This window comes from Typopeltis vanoorti, chromosome 13 (genome assembly GCF_054136105.1).
Source record: "Typopeltis vanoorti isolate ZY-2024b chromosome 13, IOZ_Tvanoo_1.0, whole genome shotgun sequence".
Classification (NCBI taxonomy): domain Eukaryota; kingdom Metazoa; phylum Arthropoda; class Arachnida; order Uropygi; family Thelyphonidae; genus Typopeltis; species Typopeltis vanoorti.
The window spans coordinates 30,304,037-30,331,479 of record NC_143561.1 but is presented as its reverse complement, the minus strand read 5'-3'; the positions used below and the strand labels follow the sequence as shown (position 1 = coordinate 30,331,479).

The 27,443-nt window shown below is 34.8% G+C and overlaps 1 protein-coding gene across 1 annotated transcript in view; it reads left to right on the top strand.

Moving 5' to 3' along the window:
- Window positions 1-27,443, top strand: part of LOC150100023 (26S proteasome regulatory subunit 8) — a 137,202-nt gene that overhangs the window by 7,000 nt on the left and 102,759 nt on the right. The window contains exons 2-3 of the mRNA XM_090403142.1: window positions 263-334; window positions 18,505-18,574. Coding sequence (XP_090259268.1) covers window positions 263-334; window positions 18,505-18,574 — 142 coding nt within the window. The remainder of the gene's footprint in view (window positions 1-262; window positions 335-18,504; window positions 18,575-27,443) is intronic.

Here is a 27,443-nt window from a genome sequence, read left to right as displayed (position 1 = left end):
ACCCATGATATTAATGTAATTATAGATTTACAAATCTTTCATGAGTGGGAAAATATTAAACAAAAGAGTTAAAAAAAAAAAAAAAAAAAAAAAAAAAAAAAAGTCAAACACAGCTTAATATTCTCATAATGCACAGTCTTAATCTTATTTTGAAGAAAATATCCCATAAGTTAATAGATTATGGAATAGCTTTTAGATTCATATTTTGTTTCAAAAGAAAAGCCACTATAAAAATTATATAATGGACTGTTTTTTTTTTTAGATGGAGGTGGATGAGCCAAGCAGAGGAGAGGGTTTGAAACAATACTATATTACTAAAATTGAGGAGTTACAGGTAAGTATTTGAGTTTTAATTAAACAATAAGTAATTAATATGTATATGTCTATTTGTATGACTATGAGATACAGTGATTTGTCATTTAATTCCTATAGGCCTGAGATATGTTGGCAGATAGGAATAATAAGGTATGTCGGGCAGGGGGTGGGGGATTGGTTAGACTTACATGTAGACTATATTAAGTTGTAAAATGATAAGTGTATTATGCATTTTAAATGCACATGTTCCCTATCCATTCTTTTTTCTTTTTTTGTGAGGAAATACATGCTTTTAAAATGTTTTGACTTTTGGCAATTCTCTTCGAATTATGAATTAAAATGGCTTTCAACTGAGAGGAGATCTCCACATAGTCTTTAAAGGAATGCGAACGACCTGGGCTTCTCACCTAATGTCCAATCCTCACCTTCTCGTGATGCACCCTATTACGTATCTACCTGGATATTGAACAAATGAGGATGGGCTGGCAATTTGGGATTTAGCCGACCAAATTGTATTCTTAATGGCTTAAACCAAAATATCAAATGATGATACAACATGACAGAATTTCATGCTGGCTGGAGTTTTTGCCAGTTAAACAAGGCCCCCCCCCCATTGTTTTCACCAGGGAACCAGGGCATACAGCAAAAAGTCAGCTACTGGAATAAATCCTAAACCTTTCCCCAACTCATCATCACCAGAGAGTAATAATATAATAAATTTAGTTTAATCCTTTATCCAAGTGTGAGCTACTGAGATAGGAGTGTTGGTAGCTTGCTCCACCTTTGCAAGGAGTCGCCCTGGTGTTGTACCACCTTACCCCAGTCCTGAAGATACTTTTAGGTGCAAACTTTGTTTGCCCACACTTAGATAAAAGATTAAACTAAATTTATTATGTTCTAACCAAATGAAAAATAAACTTTCAGCATCTTTCTCTAAATCCAGAGTAATTTATTAAAAAAAATGGAACACCACATTTGGCAACTCCTATAGGTAGAGAAGACCTTGCTAACGCTTCTGCCTGGTATCTCCACTTGGGGCTGGCTCCCACTGAAGAGACCTCAATAAAGGTCGAAACTAGTCTGGGTAGTGGCCCTTCCCTTAATGCATAACATTATACATATCCGCAAGGAGATGTGTTTTGCATTATAGGAGATACTGAGATAGGAGTGTTGGTAGCTTGCTCCACCTTTGCAAGGAGTCGCCCTGGTGTTGTACCACCTTACCCCAGTCCTGAAGATACTTTCAGGCACAAACTTTGTTTGCTCACACTTGGATAAAGTATTAAACTAAATTTATTATAATTTTTTCATCACCAGAGAGTACTATCAACATAAGAAGCCTGAATGGCAAAGCAGAGACATCACTAAGGAGTGGGCAGAGGCAGTGGTCCACCCCAGGCCGCACTTTGAATCTTTTGAAATTTTGCAGTTAATTCTAAAATACAGTCTCGAGAACTCATTTCCAAATATTGTAATATTACTGCGAATTTTCCGCGCAATTATTATAAATGATGCTAGTTGAGAGAGGAGTTTTTCTAAATAAAATTGATTAAGAATTACCTACATTACTTTCAAATAGAAATTTTAAAATTACTTTGTCATTACTTTGCCAATGACATAGACGATTTTGCTAACAGAAAAGCAAGTAAAATAACATTTTAACATGTTTAAATTAAAGTTTTACTTCAAAAATAAACATAGTGTTTTAATTTATTTCCCTATACGTCGTTTTGACTTTTTGTAGTATTTTTGGTGTGTATTGAGAGGGGTTGCAAACTCAGGGACCGCCCCGAGCAGTAAAAGCTCTAGCCACACCACTGTGGCAAAGAAATGGAGCTAACCGAGGAATCAGATAAGTATCAGATCGGTATAATAGGGGTGATTGAAACAAAAAAGTCAAAAACTGGTGAGATTTCTCTGAGCAATAAATACAAAATGTTATATTCAGGCAATGACAATCAAGGAAAAAGAGTAGCCATAGTATTCAACACTAAATATGAAGCTAATCTTGAATAGCAGGAAATCTCAAGTAGAATGATGTGGACAAATAGAGAATGAGGAACTGGACAATGACACTTATTCGTGCCTATGGTCCCACAGAAGGTTCTACTAAGTTAGAAGTGGAGGAATTTTTTGATGCTTTAGAAAAAACAACTGACACAATGAAAAAGGAAAAGTTGGTCCTTGTTGGCGATCTAAATAGCAGAGTAGGAAATGATTGTCAGACACACAAAAATGTTTTGGGAAAATTTGGAGAAAAGAGCAAAACTAATAATAATGACAAATACCTGTTGGTTTTCTGCTCAGGACATGGACTGGTTATTACTAACACCATGTTCCAACATAAAAATATGCACAAATTCACATGAAGAGAAGAGGCGAGGAATAAGAAAAGTCTCAATAACTATGTTATTGCTGATAGTGATGTTTTCTACCTGGTGCAGGACACCAGAGTGTACAGACGATTTGAAATTGGAAGTGATCATTATTTAGTCTTGAGCAGGATAAAATTGAATTTCGTACTGAAAAGAATAACATGTAAGAAAGTTTTAAAGCGAATAAAAGTTGAGCAACTCTCAGATGTGAACTGTAGACTAAAATACACAAAGATTATTGAAGAAAAAATGAAAGAATTTGAGAACAGGAACCAAACCGTGGAGATTCAGTGGCAAACCCTGAAGAAAACATTGATTTATTCAACCAGAGAGGCATGTGGTGAGGTTGTCTGCAAAGATAGAAATATCCGAACTCCATAGTGGACTCAGGAAGTTAAAGAGGCAGTGAAGGAAAAGAAGAAAGCATATCAAAAGTTCCTAGCAAATAAGTCTGCTTGTGCTTTTAGAGAATATGGAGACAAATGCAAGAAAGCTAAACACTGTGTACAACTAGCTAAACAAAAGTCATAGGAGGACTTTGATAAGAACATAGAAAATAAATATCAAGAAGGTGGCAAGATTGTTGAAGAAGCTCAGAAATGGAGGAATGAGTGCTGCAAAAGGAATTAGAGATGGTAAAGGTGACCTGAAAACAGAAGAAAAATATATCTTTTAAGTATGGAGTAATTCTTCAAAAAATTGCTAAATGAAACAAGCAGTGACGACAGCACAGTGGTAAAAAAACACTGAGCAGTCATGCATTTAGGAATACATATCCATACTTGAAGTAGAATAAGTCATCAAAAACTTGAAAAGGCAGCAGGAGAAGATAATATTCGACCAGAAATGCTCAAGTAAGGAGGTATAAATGTCTTGCAGTGGCTACACTGCATAGTTCATAAGGCCTGGACAGAGGGACGAATTCCAGATAATTGGAGTAGAGCTCTCATAGTACCCATATATAAAAAAGGAAATTAAACTGATGTGAGAATTATAGAGTTATTTTATTACTGAATGTTCCTGGTAAGATATATGCAAGTATACTTGAGAAACTGTTGAAAAGAACTGTGAAAAAAAAGTTTGGTGAAGAACAAGCTGGATTCAGGTCAAATAGAGGCTGCAGGATCAAATTTTCACTTTACAGCAGATTATTGAGAAATCATGGGAATATAACAAAGATCTGTATTTAAGTTTTGTAGATCTGGAAAAGGCATACGACAGGGTGCCAAGAGAGATGCTGTTCAGAGTGCTACAGTTATATGGTGGCAATGGGGCATTATATCAAGCAATAGTTAGTCTTTATTTGAGTTGTAAGTCAGTAGTTAGAATTAAAGGAAGTATAGGATGGTGGTTTAAAATTAAATCTGGTGTCAGACAAGGATGTACATTATCCCCTTTGTTATTCATTATCTATATTTATCACATTATCAAGTTAAGTGGTATAAAGCCTGATATCAAAATTGGAGATGTTAATCTCAGCTCTTTGCTTTATGTGATTGATGTTATATTTCAAAATAAATCCGCTACATGTCTGCAAGATTCCCTGACTAAAGTGAATAACTGTTGTAATTGATATGGTATGAAGGTCAGCATTACAAAGACAATGAAAATAGGCAGTAACATTGAAAATATCAACTGCATCGCGAATGGAGAACCTGTAGAACAGGTAACATATTTTCGCTACTTAGGTACAATTTTTAGTGAAGATGGTAAATTAAATATGGAAATAGACAAAAGAATCAACAAAGCTGGTGTATTAGGAGGTCAACTGAATAAGTTTATATGGAATAAGAGAGAAATTAGCCAAAAGACTGAATTAGCTTCAAGACAGTGTTCAAACCAATTTTAACTTATGGATATGAGAGTTGGGTCCGAAGTAAAACACTTGGCCAAAGACTAGAGACTGCAGACATGAGAATCCTGAGAAAAATTAGGGATGTGAATAGCTGGCATCAGTGGCAATATTATATTTAAAATGAGCATATTAGGAAACAACTCGACATTGTCAGCATCCAGGAATGGATTAGCAGAGCTAATCTCAGGTGGTATGGTCATTTAAACAGAATTGGAGAGGAAAGATAAGCAAACTAAGTGTTCTGTGCCAGGTTGGCAAGAAAAAGACCCAGATGAAAACCAAGGTATAGGTAGATTGATTCAGTAAAAAGTGCCTTAGAATACAGAACTATAAGATCTGATAATATTGGAGTCTTGATAGGTAACAGACTGATTTGGAGGAAAATTGTAGATAGGAAGTTAGTAATTTAAATTTTTCATGTAGTACTGTGATATCCTCTATACCCCTTGAAGGTATACACCAGGAATCAGGAATCTGATGAATGGCTTTCAGCTCATTTAAATACAACATGTATCCAATATTTCCAAATCTAACTTAAGCTAATAGCTTGTGATATCTGATAAGCTAGGATATTGTAACTGCAGTTATAAAGAATGTCACTAACTATTTAAAAAGTTGTGAATTTTTATAATTTTTTAAATTATTTAAATTTTCTTTTTGCTTATTCAATTTTTGCAACTGTCTATTTTATATGAAACCTAACAAAAAATTTAAACATCTTGATTTCTCTTTTGATATCAGAACAATTTTCTAAAATCAGGGACAAATCCTGGAAACACATCTGATTTGTTTCATTATTACAGACTATCAGAGTCTCGAAGTCCTCATAAGCATTATGCTGTTCTCGAGGAAATAGGTATTATAAACCAAATAAACGGGGTGCTTAAGGGTCAAAGCTGTATAACTGAGAGGAGACCTCCACATAGCCTTTAAAGGAATGCGGAGAACCAACCAGGGCTTCTGACCTAATGTCCAATCCTCACCTTCTCGTAGTGCACCCTGTTGGGTATCTACTTGGATACTGAACGAACGAGGATGGGCTGGCAATTTGGGATTTAGCCGACCAAATTGTATTCTTATTGGTTAAACCAAAATGAAAAATGATGGTACGACATGACAAAATTTCATGTCGGCTGGGGCGTCGCCCTGTTAAACAAGGCCCCTGTTGTTTTCGCCAGAGAACCAGGGTGAACAGCGAAAAGTCAGCTACTGGAACAAATCTGAAAACAAACTCCAACTCAACATCACCAGAGTTAAAGATCGGTACTATCAACGTAAGAAGCCTGAATGGCAAAGAAATGGAGCTAGCTGAGGAATTAGATAAGTACCAGATCGACATAATAGGGGTGACTGAAACAAAAAAGACAAAAACTGGTGAGATCTTTCTGAGCAATAAATACAAAATGTTATATTCAGGCAATGACAATCAAGGAAAAGAAGGAATAGACATAGTATTCAACACAAAATACGAGGCTAATCTTCTTGAATGGCAGTCAGTCTCAAGTAGAGTAATGTGGACAAATATGGGAATGGGGAACTGGACAGCGAGACTTATTTGTGCCTATGGTCCCACAGAAGGTTCTACTAAGGTAGAAGTTGAGGAATTTTTTGAGGCTTTAGAAAAAGCAACTGACACAATGAAAAAGGAAAAGTTGGTCCTTGTTGGGGATCTAAATAGCAGAGTAGGAAATGATTGTGAGACATACAAAAATATTTTGGGAAAATTTGGAGAAAAGAGCAAAGCTAATAATAATGGCAAATATTTGTTGGATTTCTGCTCAGGACATGGACTGGTTATTACTAACACCATGTTCCAACATAAAAATGTGCACAAATTCACATGGAGAGAAGAGGCAAGGAATAAGAAAAGTCTCATTGACTATGCTATTGTTGATAGTGATGTTTTCTCCCTGGTACAGGACACCAGAGTGTACAAAGGATTTGAAATTAGAAGCGATCACTATTTAGTCTTGAGCAGGATAAAATTGAATTTCATATTGAAAAGAATGACATGTAAGAAAGTTTTAAAATGAATAAAAGTTGAGCAGCTCTCAGATGTGAACTGTAGACTAAAATACGTAAAGATTATTGAAGAAAAAATGAAAGAGTTTGAGAACAGGAATCAAACTTTGGAGATCCAATGGCAAACTCTGAAGAAAACATTGATTGATTCTGCCAGAGAGGCATGTGGCGAGGTTGTCTGCAAGGATAAAAAAATCAGAACTCCCTAGTGGACACAGGAACTTAAAGAGGCAGTGAAGGAAAAGCAGAAAGCATATCAAAAGTTCCTGTCAAATAAGTCAGCTTGTGCTCTTAGAGAATATAGAGACAAATGCAAGAATGCTAAACACTGTGTAAAACTAGCTAAACAAAAGTCATGGGTGGACTTTGGCAAGAATATAGAAAATAAATATCAAGAAGGTTGCAAAATATTCTGGAGGTTGTTGAAGAAGCTTAGGAATGGAGGAAAGAGTGCTGTAAAAGGAGTTAGAAATGATAATGGTGACATGAAAATGGAAGAAAAAGATATCCTTGATTATGGAGTAATTACTTTGAAAAACTGCTAAATGAAACAAGCAGTGATGACAGCACAGTGGTAAAAAACACTGACCAGGCATGCAGTCAGGAATCCATATCCTTACTTGAAGTAGACAAAGCCATCAAAGGCTTGAAATGTTGAAAGGCAGCAGGAGTAGATGATATTCGACCAGAAATGCTGAAATATGGTGGTATAAGAGTCTTACAGTGGCTGCACTGCATAGTTCAGAAAGCCTGGACAGAGGGACGATTTCCCGATGATTGGAGTAGAGTTCTCATAGTACCCATATATAAAAAGGGAAATAAAATTGAATGTGAGAATTACGGAGGTATTTCCCTACGGAGTGTACCTGGCAAGATCTATGCAAGTATACTTGAGAAACAGTTGAGAATAATTGTGGAAGAAAAGCTTGGTGAAGAACAAGCTGGATTCAGGCCAAATAGAGGCTGTCAGGATCAGAGCTTCACTTTACGACAAATAGTCGAGAAAGCATGGGAATATAACAGAGATCTGTATTTAAGTTTTGTCGATTTGGAAAAGGTGTAGGACAAGGTTCCAAGAGAGAAGCTGTTCAATACGCTACAGTTATATGGTGTCGATGGGGCATTATATCAAGCAATATTTAGTCTTTATTTGAGTTGTAAGTCAGCAGTTAGAATTGAAGGAAGTACAGGAAGATGGTTTAATGTTAAATCTTGTGTGAGATAAGGATGTGCATTATCCCCTCTGTTATTCATTATCTATATGGATCACATTATGAAGGAAAGTGGTATTAAACATGATATCAAAATTAGAGATGTTAATGTCAGTTCTTTGCTTTATGTGGATGATGTTATACTTCTAAATAAATCCGCTACAAGTCTGCAGGATTCTGACTAAATTGAGTAGATGTTGTAATAGATATGGTATGAATGTCAGCAATAAAAAGACAAAGACAATGAAAATAGGCAGAATCATTGAAAATATCAACTGTATTGTGAATGGAGAACCTGAGGAACAAGTGAAACATTTCAGCTACTTAGGCATGATTTTTACTGAAGATGGTAAATTAAATATAGAAATAGACAACAGAATCAGCAAAGCTGGTATGGTGGGAAGTCAATTGAATAAATTCATATGGAATAAGAGAGAAATTAATTGGAACACTAAATTAGCTGTATACAAGACCGTGTTCAAAATTGTTTTAACTTATGGATCTGAGAGCTGGGTCAGAAGTAAAACACTTGACCATAGACTAGAGACTGCAGATATGAGAGTCCTGAGAAAGAGTATAGGCGTGAACAGATGGCATCAATGGCAATATCATACTAAAAATGAGGATATTAGGAAAGAACTTGACATTGTCAGCATCCAGGAATGCATTAGCAGAGCTAATCTCAGGTGGTATGTTCACTTAAACAGAATGAGCGAGGAAAGATTAGCAAAACAAGTGTTCTCTTCAAGGTTGGCAGGAAAACGACCCAGAGGAAGACCAAGATATAGGTGGATTGATAAGGTACAAAGTGCCTTAGACGATAGAAATATAAGATCTGATAATGTTGGTGTCTTGACAAGTAACAGACTGATTTGGAGGAAAATTGTAGATAGGAAGTTAGTAATGAAGTAAACTTTTCATGTAGTACTATCATATCCTGTACACTCCTTGAGGGTACATGGCAGGAATTTGATGATGATGTATTTGTCTCATAGTTTGTGTTTTCTTAACTTGCATGAATTACCTGAATTAAATAAAAATATCGTTTTTGTTGGATATGTCATTGTTGTTTATATAATTAAGAAAAAAAAAACGATTTCGGAACATAACCCTGCTTTTTCTATGTGATCTAAGTCTCGTATAATGTGGCATTTCTATGGAACCTAACATCCTCGTTATACGAGGGTTACCTGTACCTAAATTTTTACAGTTAGTACATATTTACAGTAATCAGTTCGTTATGAAGATTTCACACAAATGACATTAATTTAAGTTAATATTTTGAAATTTAACATTAATTCTACATTTTTATAATTTTATACTTTTCTAGTTTTCTTATTTCTCTTACTATTGTTTGTATGCGCAACTTTTCATGATGTCATTTTGTTTGCTTTCTATGTATTCTTACTTCTGATCTGTAGATGTTCTTTTAGTGGCCGGAGGTCGTCACCACTTGAAATCTCTTGGAGATCATCAAATTCCTGCCATGTACCCTCAAGGAGTGTACAGGATATGATAGTATTACATGAAAAAAATTACATCATTTCTAACTTCCTATGTACAATTTTCCTCCAAATCAATCTGTTACTTGTCAAGTCTCCAACCTTATCAGATTTTATATTTCTATCGTCTAAGGCAGTGCTTCCCGAACTTCTGGTTGTCAGGGTCCTCTTTGCAAAAATTAAAATATTTCACGGCCCCCCCTCGAAAAAAAATCGTAATAGAGAGATATATTATTATAATATTTATTGTATTTATATTCAATACAAAACATACGCAGCGAATATTGCAAAAATCAAATGCATATATTACATTTTTTGCCTCTTAGTGTTTGGTTCTGAATATGATGTGGGCTGTTCTGGTAAAATATTAAATACTGTCCTTTTTTTTTTTGAGTCTGTTTCTGCTTCTTCTGATTGTTTGTGGGAATTTTTTTTTATTTTTTATCAGCCACTTATCCATCTCAGGGTTAAATTTTTTTAATGTAGAATAGATCAAATAATATCACCACTTACCGATACTGGCACACCACAGACTGATAACATGAAATTAGTGAATATTACCTGAATAAGGGAATCCCCAGACCAGGAACATTTTTCTCTTTTGTGACTTTTCTCCCTTTACGGTAATTAAGCTTAACGCGAAACAGACAGCAAAGATAGGTTATTAAAACGTGCATATGATTGGTGCAGTATTACAAAATAGCATGCAACCGATAGATAAAAGCATAGTTGACATTTGAGTTGAAATGCTAACTCTTTTCAACTGAATTCCATATGTGAAACTGCCATAACATTCATTTTATATATGTATATATATTACTTAGTTATAACACTTTTACGAATTTTAACACATTCGGTTGAATTTTATTGCTGCCTTGGGAAATCGAACTCACACACATCTAATTAATAACAATAGTTTATAGTTAGATACTGTGTTTATCCATGCAACATACTCTCAGTCTATACAGCATAGTTTCTGTACGAGGGGACATGTGATTATTAATTAGTATGTTTTTATCCCAGTTGTCTCTAATTGCACTATTTGTTGAGAAATATATTACACAGACTCCTCATACCTTATTCACTGGCATAATAAAAGTACTTGTTTTTATTGCCTCTGCAGTATAGTGGCTGTTAGGGAGGGGTGTTGTTTACCACTGCAAGCGAGTTACTATCTCCCCACATGAACTTGTTAAGCCTTTTTTCATGTGTGAAGTATATGCGAAACTTTTATTGGTAACAGAAAACTAGCTCAGATGACAGTGATAATATTAAACGAGTTTTGATATGTATATAAAGTCAATATCAACAGTCCCTGATTATGAACGCGTGATGAAAGGGACAGGAAGATTTCAAGCTTCCCTGGAGAGCATTCGAAGCACACGCCCCCCCCCCCCCCCTCAACAAAACCTACGGCCCCAGTTTGGGAAGCGCTGGTTTAAGGCACTTTGTACCGTATCAATCCACCTATATCTTGGTCTTCCTTTGGGTCGTTTTCCTGCCAACCTGGCAGAGAACACTCGTTTTGCTAATCTTTCTTTGCCCATTCTGTTTAAGTGACCATGCCACCTGAGATTAACTCTGCTAATGCATTCCTGGCTGTTGACAATGTCAAGTTCTTTCCTAATATCCTCCTTTTTAATATGATATTGCCATTGATGCCATCTGTTCATGCCTATAATCCTCCATTCACAACACAGGTGACATTTTCAGTGATTCTGCCTATTTTCATCGTCTTTGTCTTTTTATTTCAGACTTGTAGCGGATTTATTTAGAAGTATAACATCATCCACATAAAGCATATCAATCCACCTATATCTTGGTCTTCCTTTATTCGTTTTCCTGCCAACCTGGCAGAGAACACTTGTTTTGCTAATCTTTCTTCACCCATTCTGTTCAAGTGACCATACCACCTGAGATTAGCTCTGCTAACGCAATCCTGGATGTTGACAATGTCAAGTTCTTTCCTAATATCCTCCTTTTTAATATGATATTGCCATTGATGCCATCTGTTCACGCCTATAATCCTATAATCTGGTTTGAACACTGTCTTGTATACAGCTAATTTAGTGTTCCGACTAATTTCTCTCTTATTCCATATGAATTTTTTTCAATTGACTTCCTACCATACCAGCTTTGCTGATTCTGTTGTCTATTTCTATATTTAACACGTTCGCTGCCAACTATGAGTATACTCGCAGTTGGTAAACCAGCTACACAAGCCAGCTACAAGTATACTCGGATTACGCTTACTGCCGGCAACGAGATTACTTGACCTTGAGGAAGTGAAAATGCTTGGCTTGTGGAGCTAGCATCTAAACTGTGTATTCTCATAGACAGTATATGCTCTGCACAAGCCAACTACGAGTATACTCGTAGTTGGCAGCGAACGTGTTAAATATAGAAATAGACAACAGAATCAGCAAAGCTGGTATGGTAGGAAGTCAATTGAAAAAAATTCATATGGAATAAGAGAGAAATTAGTCGGAACACTAAATTAGCTGTATACAAGACAGTGTTCAAACCAGATTATAGGATTATAGGCGTGAACAGATGGCATCAATGGCAATATCATATTAAAATGACGCTTACCGCTGGCAACGAGATTACCATACTGACCTTGAAGAAGTAGCGTGGCAGCGAACGTGTTAATTTACCATCTTCAGTAAAAATCGTGCCTAAGTAGCTGAAATGTTTCACTTGTTCCACAGGTTCTCCATTTACAACACAGTTGACATTTTCAGTGATTCTGCCTATTTTCATTGTCTTTGTCTTTTTATTGCAGACTTGTAGCGGATTTATTTAGAAGTATAACATCATCCACATAAAGCAAAGAGCTGACATTAACATCTCTAATTTTGATATCATGTTTAATACCACTTTCCTTCATGTGATCCATATAGATAATGAATAACAGAGGGGATAATGTACATCCTTGTCTCACACCAGATTTAACATTAAACCATCTTCCTGTACTTCCTTCAATTCTAACTGCAGACTTACAACTCAAATAAAGACTAAGTATTGCTTGATATAATGACCCATTGACACCATATAAAACTGTAGCATATTGAATAGCTTGGACATCACTCGTATAATTCTCATTGCATACTTTGGCTGGTTTAGTCATCAAGAAGTCAGTAATAAATCTTTGCTTTCCACTATGCTGCAATTTTTTATTAAGTTCATAATATGGCGCTAAACAAATATCCAATTGTCTTGTGAATTTTCCCGAGCGGCTCCATTGAGGGATTATTATCCATAAAATAACTTCCTAACTTTCTTGCCAAGTCCAATCCTGCTAATTTCTTTAAACTGAATTCTTTAACGGATTCATCACAATGAGAATATTCGGCAGAACTTTCCCCATCATTTGGTTCGACAGCATCTATTAATTATACGTGTTCCTCCTCATTGAAATCTGTTTTTCCATCAATTAATTACTAATTTCGTTTTCAAACATATCGCAAAAGCCCTCTCCACCAAAAATATGTGCGACGTTTATTATACGACGTAGCTTAGCATCCATTGGAGGTACGAAATTTTGTTCCAGAATGGCTTCAGGCCATATTTTTTTCCAGCAAGCATTCAGCGTAGAGGATTGTAATTCCTTAATGGACAGAGAAATAATTTTTACACAATTCAATATTGAAAACTGTTTCCACTTTTTCGGCAGTGTCATGTTTGGATTAGATTCCATTTTTTCCAAAATTAATTGAAAAGTTCGCCGTATATAATATGTCTTAAATGTTGATATTATTCCTTGGTTGAGTGGTTGAATAAGTGAAGTAGTATTAGGCAGCAAAAAAGTTATTTTAATATTCAGATGGCTTAAATTTGTTGTATGGCCTGGTGCATTATCTAAAATTAGTAGAATTTTGAAGTCCATATTCTTTTTTTTTTGTATAACTTTCTACATCGGGTACAAAACATTTGAAAAACCAATTTTCAAACATGCTAGCTGTAACCCATGCCTTTTTGTTGACCCACCAATAAACAGGTAGGGTGGACTTGTCGAGCCCTTTCATCACACGAGGATTTGTGGATCGGTTAATAAACATTGGTTTTGTCATGTAATCACTTGATGCATTACTACAAAACAGTAGAGTAATTCCATCTTTGGAAACTTTGAATCCAGGAGCTGATCTTTCATTTTTTGAAATTGAACAACTGATCTGCACTGTAACCACCTTCTTTAATGATTTTTAAAAGTTCTGCTGGGTATTTCCGGGCAGCTTCAACGTCTGCTGATGCTGATTCTCCCTGGATTTTAAGATTATACAAAGAAAACCGCGTTTTAAAGTTTTCGAACCAACCCTTACTGGCACAAAATCCATGCTAAGAGATTTCTTCTGAAGAATCTTGATAGAATTCTTTTAAATGTTTATAAACTTTGAGAGCTTTTTGCTTAATAAGGTGTCCATCCAAAGGAATTTTCTTTTGAGTGCAATCTTCTATCCAAATCATTAGAGATTTCTCCATTTTTTCTATTAGAAATCTCGAACACAAGCAACGCGCTTTCCACTTACCGTTGACCTAGCAATAACACTTTCTCCGATTTAATGTTCATTTTATTTGATTGTTCGAATTGTTGATTCATTTAAATTCAGAGTCCTTGCAACAACTCCGGTTTTTCCCCAATTTTCAACCGATCCAAGATTTTAATTTTTTCTTCAAGAGAAATTAATTTCCTCTTCAGTGTTGGTTTTTACGTTATGGTTTTAGTGGCCATTACAATAAAAATAAACTTTTATATAAAAAAAAAGCATTACATATGTATGTAACTCAGAAAATAAACTGCTCAGCTTGAGAATAACACACTTATGATTTTAAATGTGCTTTCCTGGCAGAAAACAAAGACAATTTTCAACAATAAACACTTTATACAGTAAACCCTAGATGGCGAATTCTCAGATGTGGCATGTCAACGTTTTACAGGTGATATCCTTTTATACGCTTATAAATTATTCAAGTTTTTTTTTTAATTGTTACAATACGTACAAGCTGAATTTTGTTTTACACAAGACAGCAGCTATAAAGACATGCATATGATTGGTGTGGTATTAACAAAAGATCGCGCAACCCAAAGACAAAAGCAACTGACAGGTGTTGAGTTGAAATGCTAATTCTCTTCAATCGAATTCCATAACATCTGAAACTGTCATAACAACATTCACTATTAGTTTTAACGCATTCACAACAGGGTGTCATTTATCGTTCCGATGGAACTTCTCATTACTGACTGGCTCAACTCACACCAACGTTTCAACCCTTGGTTGAATTTTATGGCTTCTTGGTAGGCTAATTCACACATTCATTATATGGCATGTTTCAATTTTTGGTAGTCTTTTATTTTAAGTTAGCCTTTGTGATCTGTCATAATGACATCAAGAATTTCAAATGCAATAAAACAAGCACTTATTTCATAATTGAAAAATTGGATAATAGTTTTTAGTTAGATACTGTGTTTCGGTGCAACATGTGGTTTTGCTCAAGTCTATACAGCATAGTTTCTGTGAGAGGGGACATGTGATTTATTAGTTAGCACCGTTTTTATTCCATATGTCTCTAATTGCACTATTTGTTTAGAATGACACAGACTGCAAAAGCTTCTGTACAGTACCTTATTCGGTGATACAATAAAACTAAATTCGATACAACTACTTGCATGATACGGGCAGATACAAATTTAAAGAAGATAAAATTTGATTTTTAAGTCCTGCAGTGAAAAATATGAAAAAAAAAAAAAAAAAAATAAAGAGTTACTAGAAATTGTAGACCGTGTTATATCGAAACCGTGTTGAACAAGGGATACTACAATTTTTAGACCATGTTGTATAAGTACCGTGTTATACAAGGGTTACCTGTATTTACAATTAAAATAAATATAGGTCAAAAATTCTAAATTAGAAATTTAGAAATTAAAAAATAGTCTTTCAAACACAAAATAAGCTGCTATTCAAACAGCTTTCATCACTTCTGTTCCCTTCCTCTTTGTATTTGGAGATGGCCAAGTTGACTAGCTACTGAAGTTTTCAGGTTATTTTTTATTTTAATGGTATAGACTACACATATTTATTGTTAGGTAAGTGAAATTAATTTAATGTAATGTAACATTTGAAATTTAAATATTGATTGTGAATTTTCATTTTTATAATTTCATACATTTCTAGTTTTTTTCCTTTGTCTCTCATTATCGTTTGCATTTACGAGGGTGGTCTGAAACGTTCTCGGCCTAACAATGAAAAAACGAATTTATAATTTCAAAACTGTTTTTATTTTTCAACATAATCTCCCTTAAGACTAATGCATTTATTCCAGTGCCATTAAACCATCCATGTAGTAGTTCTCAGTAAGATCTGCAAAATATTCCTCTTGATTCAAAGAAAAATGCTGACCGGCGAGGAAGAGTTTGTTTTGAGAAGAGATAGAAGTCAGAGGAGCCAAATCTGGGGAATAGGGTGGATGTTCCAGGTACAGATCCTAATTTTTCCATTGCTAAAAGACCTTGTGGGTAGGTGCATTGTCCTGATGAAAGATGTTTTTTTTCTTTTACAAACTGGGTCTTTTCTCACGAATTTTTTCTTCTAGTCTGGTTAAAAGATCGGAATAATATTCCCTGGTTATTGTTTTACCCTTTTCAAGATAATTAATAAACAAAATGCCTTTAGCATCCCAAAACACCGATGCCATGACCTTTCCTTCTGATGGAACTGACTTTGTGTTCTTTCAGCTTCTGTCCACTGTTTTGACTGCTGTTTGGATTCTGGTGTGTAATGGTGAATCCAAGTCTCATATATAGTAATAAATCAAAATCAGTTTTATTCATGTTAAAATGCTCCAAGCACTGTTCAGAGATTTTCAAGCAAGTGCGTTTTGATCTGCTGTGAGCAAGCAGCACCCATCTTGCACAAAGCTTTTTCATTTGCAATTCTTCATGCAAAATATATCTTGCACGTTCTTTCGAAATGCCTTAGTCTCAGCAATTTCACTCACTTTGACTCGCCGGTCATCCAATACCATATCGTGCACTTGATCAATGATTTCTGGTGGTGTTACACTTTTTGGACGTCCTTCACGTGGATCATCTTCAAGGCTGGTATGCCCACGTTTAAACTTGGCAGCCTATTTCTTAATTGTCGAAAATGAAGGAGAAGAGAGCCCATATACTTTTATGAATTTCGAATGAATTTCTTTTATCGTTAAACCTTGTTTTACAAAGAATTCCACACGATGCTCAATTTTATCCATTTCAAGGGATACAGACAACACTTTTGCTTCAGACAGCTGTATAAAACAAACTACTTGCTAGATTGAATTGCAATTTCACATGGATGCTTATGACAGATGTCCCAACTTAGAAAAAAAAAAAAAACCTTGCCAATAGTGTTGCCATCTGTGGTCGAGGCCAAGAACTTTTCAGACCGTCCTCTTATACTTTTTCTAATTGTCATGAAAAGGTATATATTAAAAACTTAGCATGCTTCATGTATGGTTATTTTCTCAATTTCTTTGTTTTGTTTCTGGCAATTTCCTTTGTTCTGTTTCTTGTGATTTGTTTTTTTATCATTTCTCATGATTTTCTTTGTTTTATTTCTTGCAATATATTTTGTTTCATGGAAATGAACTGTGGGAATTGGTATTTTTACATTAAGTTTACAATATATCAAACCTTGCAAACTGTCTCTTGTCCTCAAATCTACAAGGGAAGGATGTTAGCACTACATGGGAAATGATTAGGAGGATAAATAAATTATATGGATAAGTAGTATCATTTAGCAAGATCTGCAAAAGTTAATGTAGAAGGCATATAAAGTGACAGGTGATCAACAAACTCTCAAGGTAGTACAAAGCACAGGCAAGAAAAGTGAAGAAAATAGGTTATTTTCTTCAAGAAGGTTTGAAGAAAATAATTCTTCAAACCTGCTCAGCTAATTTCTTCTCTTAATCTAATTTTAAGAGAAGAAATTAGCTGAACAGGTTTGAAGAATTATTTTGCTATGTGGCATTGTAAAAGGAGAATGACTTGATAACTGATAACTTGAATGAATGCTGATGATATCTAAGTGACAGAAGCAGACAAAATTGTTGCATTACTGTGACCATTTTGAATGGTTCTGTCATCAGATATGATGACAGAACCATTCAAAATATATGTTGAATATAACCAGTGTGGAAATAGAGGTTGATGGTTGGAAGTCCTTAGGATATTGCAGAATCTCAGTGCAAATATAGCTATGGGATTAGATGTGGTATCAGCTCAAATATTATGAGAATATGCAAAGAAATATGGCATTATCTCTGACTTGACTGTTTTACTAGGTCTCAGCTCTGATAAAGTTCAAGAGTAGGACAAAATAGTTCTGTTGCATAAAAGAGACTCCAAGACTGCATAGCAAGTTACATAACAATCAGTATCTCAGGGGTGATGGTAAAGGTAATCGTAAGGAAGTATTGGAAAATTTCTGTTCTGTCACAGACACTAATGAATTCTGTTTAAAGACAGAATTTAGGAATGAGCAGATATGAATTTGATTATCTAGAAGCATGGCTTTGTGAAGGGTCAGTCACAAACTGAGTCTGAGTGAGTCTCCTTTTTTATAATAGAAATGACTGAGTTGAATAACGAGAATGAGTACACAATGATACTGCTCAATTTTGTTTTAAAGGCATTTTGACAGGATATCACATGTAACTGAGTTACACAAATTGGAAAACAAAAAAGTTAAAATGGTTTGACTGCTAGGAAGGTATAGACAAATCGAATAATTGTTGCTTATGCATTTTACAAAATGAACCTAATAAAGAGTAGATAGTGAATAATAGAAATATTCGTTGATTTCACTTTTATGTAATAGAAATTATGGCATCTGCTCATTGTAATTTTTTTTTTCTGGTGCATTTTTTGTGTTCATGTTTAGAAATGTAACTTCATTTGTGGTGTGATATTTTATTATGAAAAATATATGTAATTAATATTAACATATTATTATTAATGGCTAATATAATTGATTAATCATCCACAGCAGCTCTCACTAAAGCAAACATTGATAGGGAACATGCTAGTTACCATTTCCTATAGTGTCAACGGTTTCACTATAACAAACTGTTTTATTCCCTACTTGTTTTCTGTAGTGAAATGATGATTGCATATTTGATTATTTTAGGTACCATTTACTGTCATCATTGTACAAATATTCATGTATATTTCTTTCCCCCTATAGTTAGTGGTTACTGAGAAAACACAGAATTTAAGACGTCTCCAAGCCCAGAGGAATGAACTTAATGCTAAAGGTCAGCATTGTTTTTCAGAAAGTTAAAATTCATTTGTGATAGATATTTACAGTAGGTGTTATAGAATTTGCTTAATGTTAAGTGGGTTACTAAGTCACCTTCATTGAAGCAATGAATCTCAGTAGCATATAGCTTAGTAAAAAAATTGCTTAGGCCTATTGGATTTCATGTAGTATTAATTTCAAGTGTTTTGACTCTGCTTTCTATATACTCATAAGTAGCATGCAGATTTATTTGAATTTTTGTGCTACTTTTTTTAATTTTTTTTATTTATTTATTTTTATTTTTTTTACTATATATGAATAGCCAGATATTTTTATCATTCTGCAAAACAAGCAAACCAGCCAGAGGAAAGCATGAAATTGACAGCAATGATACACTGTAGATGGTCTTAATTTTCGTGTGTTAAGGCTTAAGTGCTGGGAGGACAATGTTGGAGATGTAATGGAGTATTGACAACACTAGGAAAGCATTAAAAACTAATTTTAATTTTTTCAATATTTCGTCTGTCACTGAGACTTCTTCAGGGAGTACAAATAACACTTGTAACACACACATAATACTTAATGAAACACATGGGTGACTAAAGTCCTATCTAGGTGGCGCACCCTCTGTGGGTGTTTGTAGGTGGCCTAGGATGTAAGCTGGGACCGCTGACAATTATTGTTTCCCAAATTTTGGGAAGTTTTATGCATCGTTATTTGTTTAATGGTTGGAGTGAAGGTTGGACAAATTGTACATCTGCAATGACTACTATGGTCAATCTTGCCTTGCAGACCATGTATTGGAACTAACAGGATCTTCTGGAAGAAACCACCATGCTCCACCATAGTAAATTTAAAAAGGAAAAACTGTTTTTGGAATCTGCAGTGGCACTCAGAAATCAACCTAATTTAAACAAATATGAATGCATAAAACTTCCCACAATTTAATTGATTCTGCTCATCCATCCCTTTAGGATGGATAGAGTCGCCTAATGAGGGGGTTCATGATGAAGTTAATGCAGCTGGTTTGTCACTCCTCTGCTGTATCTCCTAAGGAAAGTATTTGACTGTAATCGTATGTTCACGTGGTCCGTTTGCTTGTTCTGGGGGACAAAAAACCCGGGTTTCCAGGTGGAAAAAACTCCTACCTCCATATGAGACTGGCTAACTCTCCTTTCATCGAAAGAGACCAGATAAAGGAATTTCATGTCACTGACAGGAATCGAACCCAGGTCTTTCTGACCAAAGGGTTTTGTCTATACTGACTGAGCTACAGATGCTCTTCCAAAATTTGGGAAACAATAATTATCAGAGGTCCCATATTAAACAAATTTGGGACATTCACGGCCACCTACAAATGCCCATAGAGGGTGCATCACCTAGTTAGGACTTGAAAGTCACGTGTTTCATTGAGTATTGTGTGTGTTACAAATGTTATTTGTACTCCCTGAAGATTTCTCAGTGACAGATGAAATATTGGAAGAATTAAAATTAGTTTTTAATGCTTTCCTAGTGTTGTCAATACTCCATTAAATCTCCAACGTTGATGGGCTTAATTTCCCTATGACTCTTAATTATGCTTCAAAGAGGCTGCTTATTTGACCATGCCAATGAGCTTAAAACATGAGGGGGGAAAGGAAATATTTTGAATTTACAAAAATACATAAATATGTATGACATTATCCAACAGTATGTGTACAGCAATTATCAAGAATATGATCTGAGTCTAATTATGCAAATAACTTTTCCATTAACACTATGAACTTACAAAGTAATTAAATTAATTACTCAGTTTAAGTAAGATTAGGATTACATCATTTAGAACAACAACAAAAAAAACTTGTTCTATACAGTAAACTTCTATTTATCAGACCACATCAGAAAAGTAATTTGCTGTTCTGATGATTGAATAGATAATTGAAGTACAATTACCTGGTGCTGTACCAGAAGTTAGTTGACATGCGTGGATCAGTTAACTGAAGGGTCACTGTTTTGAAGGTTGGTTAAATGGTAGATTATTACTGTGTTATCATTCCAACTACAAAATCCAACAAAGATTTCTCCTCTGAAACAATAGGAAGAAATTCCATTTCCTTGATTTCTTAACGTCAGCACTTTAATTCTTTCAAATTGACACATGATGAATGTACTACTGCTGCCTATAACAGGACATGCATTTAATAAACTCTTCCTGCATTTCCTGATTTCCCTTCCTATCTATCATATTCCCTCAGCCATATGGCTGGTGGGGATAGCTATAATCTACCATACTAAAGAGATGATTATGAGCAAGGTAGTTTCCTGTTGCCTTCCGTGTCATAGTATATATTATGACTAGCTGTGTGTGTTCACAAAACCGGTTTGCTTGTTTTGAGGGATGAAAAACCCGAGTTACCGGGGGGGGGGGAACCCTCCACCTCCATACGAGACTAGTTAACTCACTTTTAGTCAAAAGAGTCCAGATAAAGGTTTCTCACATCACTAATGGAAATCGAACCCAGGTCTCTCCGACCAAAGGGCTTCGTCTATACTTACTGAGCTATGGAGGCTCCCTGATTTCCCTTAGTCCAACATATATATCGTGTGCCTCCATTACATGTTTCATCTCTTTGTTCGAAACCAGAGTTCATTCATAGTGCAGCAAGTTTATTATTTTTTAATTATGCCACATAAAAGAGACTACTTATAAGGTTCCTTCATTTCACAAAGTTTGATTTCAGAGATGAAATTATGCAGTTATTTCTGTAATGTATGCACAATAGTCAGTTTGGTGTTTCTTCTCTTAATGCTATAGTGACAAGAATTTCTCAGATAATTTTTCAAAATTGAATTGACATTTCATTTGAAAAAAATTAAACACTAAGTTTTCATCTAAGTAGAATTCATTTAACAACTAAGCAAGAATTCACTGCTTTCAAAGGAAATAAGAGATGTTATAAAATGTCTTGCTCGTGATATACCATAAAAAAGCAAGTGTTTTAATTCCTTTGAACAATATCCTACATCTTAGATTAGCTCTGAATACACATATTTGAATATTAATAGTACGAGATTCTTTCTGAATATTTCATCATCCTGGTATATATCCTACTTTTATCATCAAGATGTACAGGATACTATGTAAGTACTGCATGGTTAAGTTTACATTATTACTGGCTTCTTATCAACAGTTGGGTTCTAGATTAGCGTGTTATTTGTCAGGTTCTTAGTATCATCAGATCTTACCTTTTGGTTTAATGTTGCCTGTCCACCTTCATCTTTTCTCTGCCTTTTTGACAACAAACACTTAATTTTGCTTTCCTCTCCCCAAGTGACCATATTTTCTCTGATTAGCTCTGCTAATGTCAGATTCCTTTCTAATGTATTTTTTTCAATATGATTCTGCTATTGGTGCATCTATTCACGCCCTGAGTTTTTCTCGAAATTTTCATATTTGTATTCTATAGTGTTAGACCAGCAATTTTATTCTGGCTTAAATTAAATTGACTGAATTCTGTCTTACTTCATAAGTTATTTAGCTGGCTATCTTCCATTCTATTTCTGTTTAAATATCATGATAGCTTGGAATAGTTTCTGCAGATATAAAAATTGCTTTTAAACATGCTCTCACTCAAGCATGTTCACCATCATTAGCAAAAGGAGTTGTTGATTAGATTTCGTCATCATCAAATTCCTGACATCAAGGGGGGATGTACAGGATATGATAGTAATACATGAAAAATTTACATTATTACTAACTTTTTATCTACAATTTTCCTCCAGATCAATCTGTTACCTGTCAAGACTCCAACATTATCGGATCTTATATTTCTATCTTCTAAGGCACTTTATACCATAATCATTCCACTTGTATCTTGGTCTTCCTCTGGATCTTTTTCCTGCCATCCTGGCAGAGAACACGTTTTGCTAATCTTTCCTCTCCCATTCTGTTTAAGTGACCATACCACCTGAGATTAGATTTGTTTATTTGATTTACATCTTCCAGAACAGATCAGCCATCAGAGAATGGTTCTGGGATAAAATCCAGAAAATGAAGGACAGATATACCATCCACTAACTTTCAATCCCAGGACTGATTGGATGCAATTGCTTACTCAGACATTGCAGATAGTTTTGAACACTGTATTGCCAGAACACTATTAATATGTTCTTACTTTGCTCAATTCTTGGCCCTAGAAAAGCAAAGCAGAAAAACATGAGTGGTTTGAAATATTACAACAGGCCATTCGAGAACTGAAATCTGTTTTGCTACAAAGCTGAGTAAGTGCTGTAGTGCCAGATGATGCATCCATTATAACAGTCAAACATTTGTCACCAGCTTCCATAAATCTGTTGTTCTACCTGGTTAGGAAAGTTTTCTGTGATCAAGAATTTCTAAACTCCTGGAAAAAAGGCAATTATTATTGCCTTTCCAAACCAGATAAGGATCCAAGAATTCCAAAAAAAATATTGTTCAATAGTTTTGACCAAGCTACATGTGCAAGGAGTAGTTACTTTTATGGTTTTCTGGAAAGTAGCAACTTTTTATTATTTTTTTTTTCAAGATAATCTGGCTTCTGTGAAAATCATGTAACATTGGATAATTTAATCAGATTGGAAACGTTCAGAGTGCTTTCCTAAAATTCAAGCACTTATTTCCTTGATATGGATAAAGCACATGGTAACTTAGAGATTTAGTGTTAGAGGGAATCTCTCTGCTTTTTTTTTTTTTAACTGAACCACCCACATCCATTGTCATCCACTCTCCTGACTCTTTCCAAGAAGTGGAGTTTTACAAGAGTGTTTTAAGTGTTACACTATTTGCAGTCCAAGTTAACTCAATAACAGAATAACTTCCTCCTGGATGACTTGCCTTCTTTTGTCCTTGGAATATGAGAGTCACGCAAAAACAGTTACAGTTAAAAGTTGTTATCTATCTTTCAGTCTGGTCACTTTTGAATGAGCTTAGGTTTTCACCTTAAAGACTGTTTGCATACACTTTTTTTTTTTTTTTTTCCCCCACAAACAGTCATCATCCTGATTCAGAACTAAGGCTAGGATAAATGATGATCCTAGTTGCAACTAAGGCAAATTCTCGAGACTCATATATGATTAAAAAAAAATTTCTATCTCATATCAGTTGTAAGATAGATGCCAGAGTGCAGTGAACAGCATTCTTACCCTTTTCATACCTCTTGGAATGTGATTAATACATTCATATGAGATTAAGTTTACAGGACAAAAAACCTGAGTTTCTGGGATAAAAAATCTGCTTGCCCATGTTAGAGATCGACTAACTCAGGAACCAGTCAAAAAAAGGCTTAGTAAAAGTTCCCCTAGTCAGTGACTAGAATTGAACTTACAACTCTCTCTCTCTCTTCGGGCAATTTAGCACTGTGGCTTTATTGTATCACTAAATACAGTATAGAGAAAACTAGTGTATTTACTATATTTAGTGACATTTACTGTAATTAGAGACAACTGGAGTGAAAAACAACTATATTGCACACAGGCAAACAAAATGAAGTTTTATTGTCGCACCAAACATAGTACATTGTCATAGCAACTTATTTCAAGTTTCACTTTCAGAAAATACATGTTCACACCTGTTCATAATTCACTCTTTGGTTGCATAAACCTAAAGGTTTACGTGAAGCAAATTCTCAAAGTAAATTTCAAGTTGTATATAACTTGGAATCGGAATTGCATTTGAGACTTTTTTTTCATTAAGATAGTTTGCAAATACCAACTTTACAAACACAATTTAACTGAAAACATTCAAACTAACATGTGGTATGTATTGAAAAACCTTGTAAAAATGCACTCACCAACATGAAAGGGACATGGTATACCATCAAGTGAGTTCCCACAAATACGATATGATATCTCTACAAACATGTAGCGATATCACCTAGCGTGAACAAATTAAAGTTCTTTGTCCAGTTTATGCACTTGTCTGTTCAAGACCTGACTGAGTTATATCTCTCCAAGAAACAATACTTTTCAATGGTTGGACTTCATCCACCATGAGAGTAGCAGCAGTGTGAACATCACCTGTTCTTAGGATTTATGTTAAAACAAATGAAGCATCCCTCTCATTTCAAAAGCAACGATTATCTTTGCTTTTGAAACCGTATGCATTTAGAATAAAATCCTTGCCAGACCATCCCACATTGATGAGTATTTTTTGCCTGCATTGAGAAAACTTATGTAACACTTAAGACTGTTATACACCTTTTTGGTCTACATATCAAACATTTATTGCAAGCTCTAGATATCAAGGTAAGACAACATTATATATACACACGCATGCACACAACATTATATATACGCACGCACGCACGCACACACAACTCATACAATTTCATCTTTGCATACTCATATTCCACCATGCAGTTTTTCTTTAAGCACTCTTAGATGGAAGGATAGTATGTTTCTTTAGGGAAACATACCATCAGCACTTTAAAACACAGAAAATTCTGTTTTCTGTCTTTTTCTGTAACTTCAATCCACAAAAGTTGAATCTGTATCATGGTACATTAGTGCAACTGGTAAGCAATGGATTTTTTTCTGCTTTTATTAATTATATATATGTATATATATATATATATATATATATATTTGTATTTTATTTATTTATTTTTCTTAATACAGAAACCCTGCTCTAGAGACCAGATATGGAATTTTTAAGTCACTTGTTTCATTTTTCTCGTCGATACTTTGTATGTGGTTGACACTTCTCTTCAGTTCTGCTGATGTTGAAAATAATTCATAATTGAACTGTTTACATTCTAGAAGCCTTTGTAGTTCCATTTTGAAGATATTGTAATATTTGCATTATTCAAAGGTTGCATTACTTCATCCTGAAAAGACCTGTGTTTGCTTCCTATCATGAGAAACTTACAGAAAATTTATAAAGACTTTTCCTCTCTGGAAACTTAACAGTTTTTTTGGTCTGCAAAAGAGGCACATGGGCCATGATTATGTAGTTATGATCATGATATACAGATCCTTCCACTGAGCTAGGCTAGCAAGGATGGATTAATGAGGGTACTAAAACTTTTATTAGCATGCTAACCTCACAAGTGATTGAGAATAAGGTGAGGCAAGAAGGAAAAGAAAGCCAGCTTGTAAAACACATCTTGTTTGGATTCAGTTATTATGATTTGCAATAATTTTAGTTGGCTTCCATAGCTGCTTTGCTTTTGACAATGTATTGATTGGAAACTTCTGGGATGCACAGTCTTTATCAGGACTTTTTTTTGTTATAATCCTGTCTGAGTTTATATCACCCTGCTTTGCCTTGGCTTTCTTTTTGGTTAATTATTTGTGAATGGTCAGCTGCCTTAACTAACGACTTCAGCCATTTCTGCTATATCCTATATCTCGTTCTCTATAGTCCAAATTTATTTGTTTCAACAACTGCGCCAGTTAGACTATATTTTGAGTATGAGAATATAAATCTTAAATCAAAGGCAAAACAGATATTGTTTATATTCCCCACTTATATTATTCTTACTTTAAACTTGTCTTGGCTAAAATATAAATCATATAAACTTCTATCTTATGCAGGTTAGAATTTTTTAGGATAGTGCATTGACAGAATCATTCCAATATGTTGTTTACAAATCATTTAATTTAGTCAAAGGGAATATTTGCAGAGCAATTCACACATATACAGGATGTCATTATAATTCTCAATTCTCTCTAATCTAACTTGAGTTCTAAGCTATCTTACACTCTAGCATAACATTAACTGAATATGAGGCATATCTAGGTTAAGCCTAATTCACCATCAATATACAATATCTCACAAACATAGGCACTCTACATACATTCTTGTTCAGTATTACAAGTACTTGCAATTCCTTTTCAGCATACAATCCTTCACCTTAACTTTTTTTTCATCAAGTCTTCTTGTCTTTATTTCCTCTTACTGACTCATTCCTATTTCTCGCTAAATTTCTTCCTTGTTCAACTAGTCTACTGTGCCTTTCCTTTTGGATCCTTAACATGCCGGCAATGTACGGCACCTTCCCTTCATGATGACTCAACACAATATTTCTCACGCAGTGACAATTAAGATAGAGGACAAATGATACTTCTCTTTCAGTTCTCAGCAATGAGATCTTGCGTGGCGGTGATCTCTGGCAAGAGAAGGCCCAGAAAATCCTAAGACAAATTTCCTTTCCAGCAAGCTGCCTTGTATAGGCCTGGACCTCTTGTGCGCATGCACTCATCTCTTGAAACTGGTCACGTATTTACTCCTGAATATGCTGATATCATTCTTTGCGTGTCTTTGGAATTCTATCTATGACAACTATGGTCACATATTGACCTTTGGAATTGATGACTTCATTCTTTTCGAGTCTTTAGAATTTTCCATTTATGGCAATTCTCAGAAATCTTCACTAACTTTAGCATTAGACTTAATATTAATTAGTAGCTTTACTTGATGACGTCATGCACCACATTGTTTTAACAATTTTATTTAATAGTACATTCTTCTAAATAAAAAAAAAAAAAAATGTAAAACTTAACCCATGATAAGTTATGAAGTCACTTATGAGAGATTTTACATTTTCAGTTGAAAGTGAGTGAACTGTGCTCATACAGAGGTGAAAGGGATTTCTTCCCAAATATTCAAATTTTTCATTTTACAAAAACAGGCAAAATGGCCAGAAGAACTTGCACAGTTGACAGCCATCACACACCATGTAGATAAGATTAACTTCCCTTTCAAAGCATTAATTAGTTTTCAAAGAATTCAAGGCACCAGTGGCGTCGCGTGCCCATTTCAGTTGGGTGTGCGTGTGGCTTATGCAACCTGAGCTGTAAAATTCACATCAATTTGACTGTATGATTGCATTTTTATTGATGTATGAAAGCTTTAAGAGTGCTTGGTG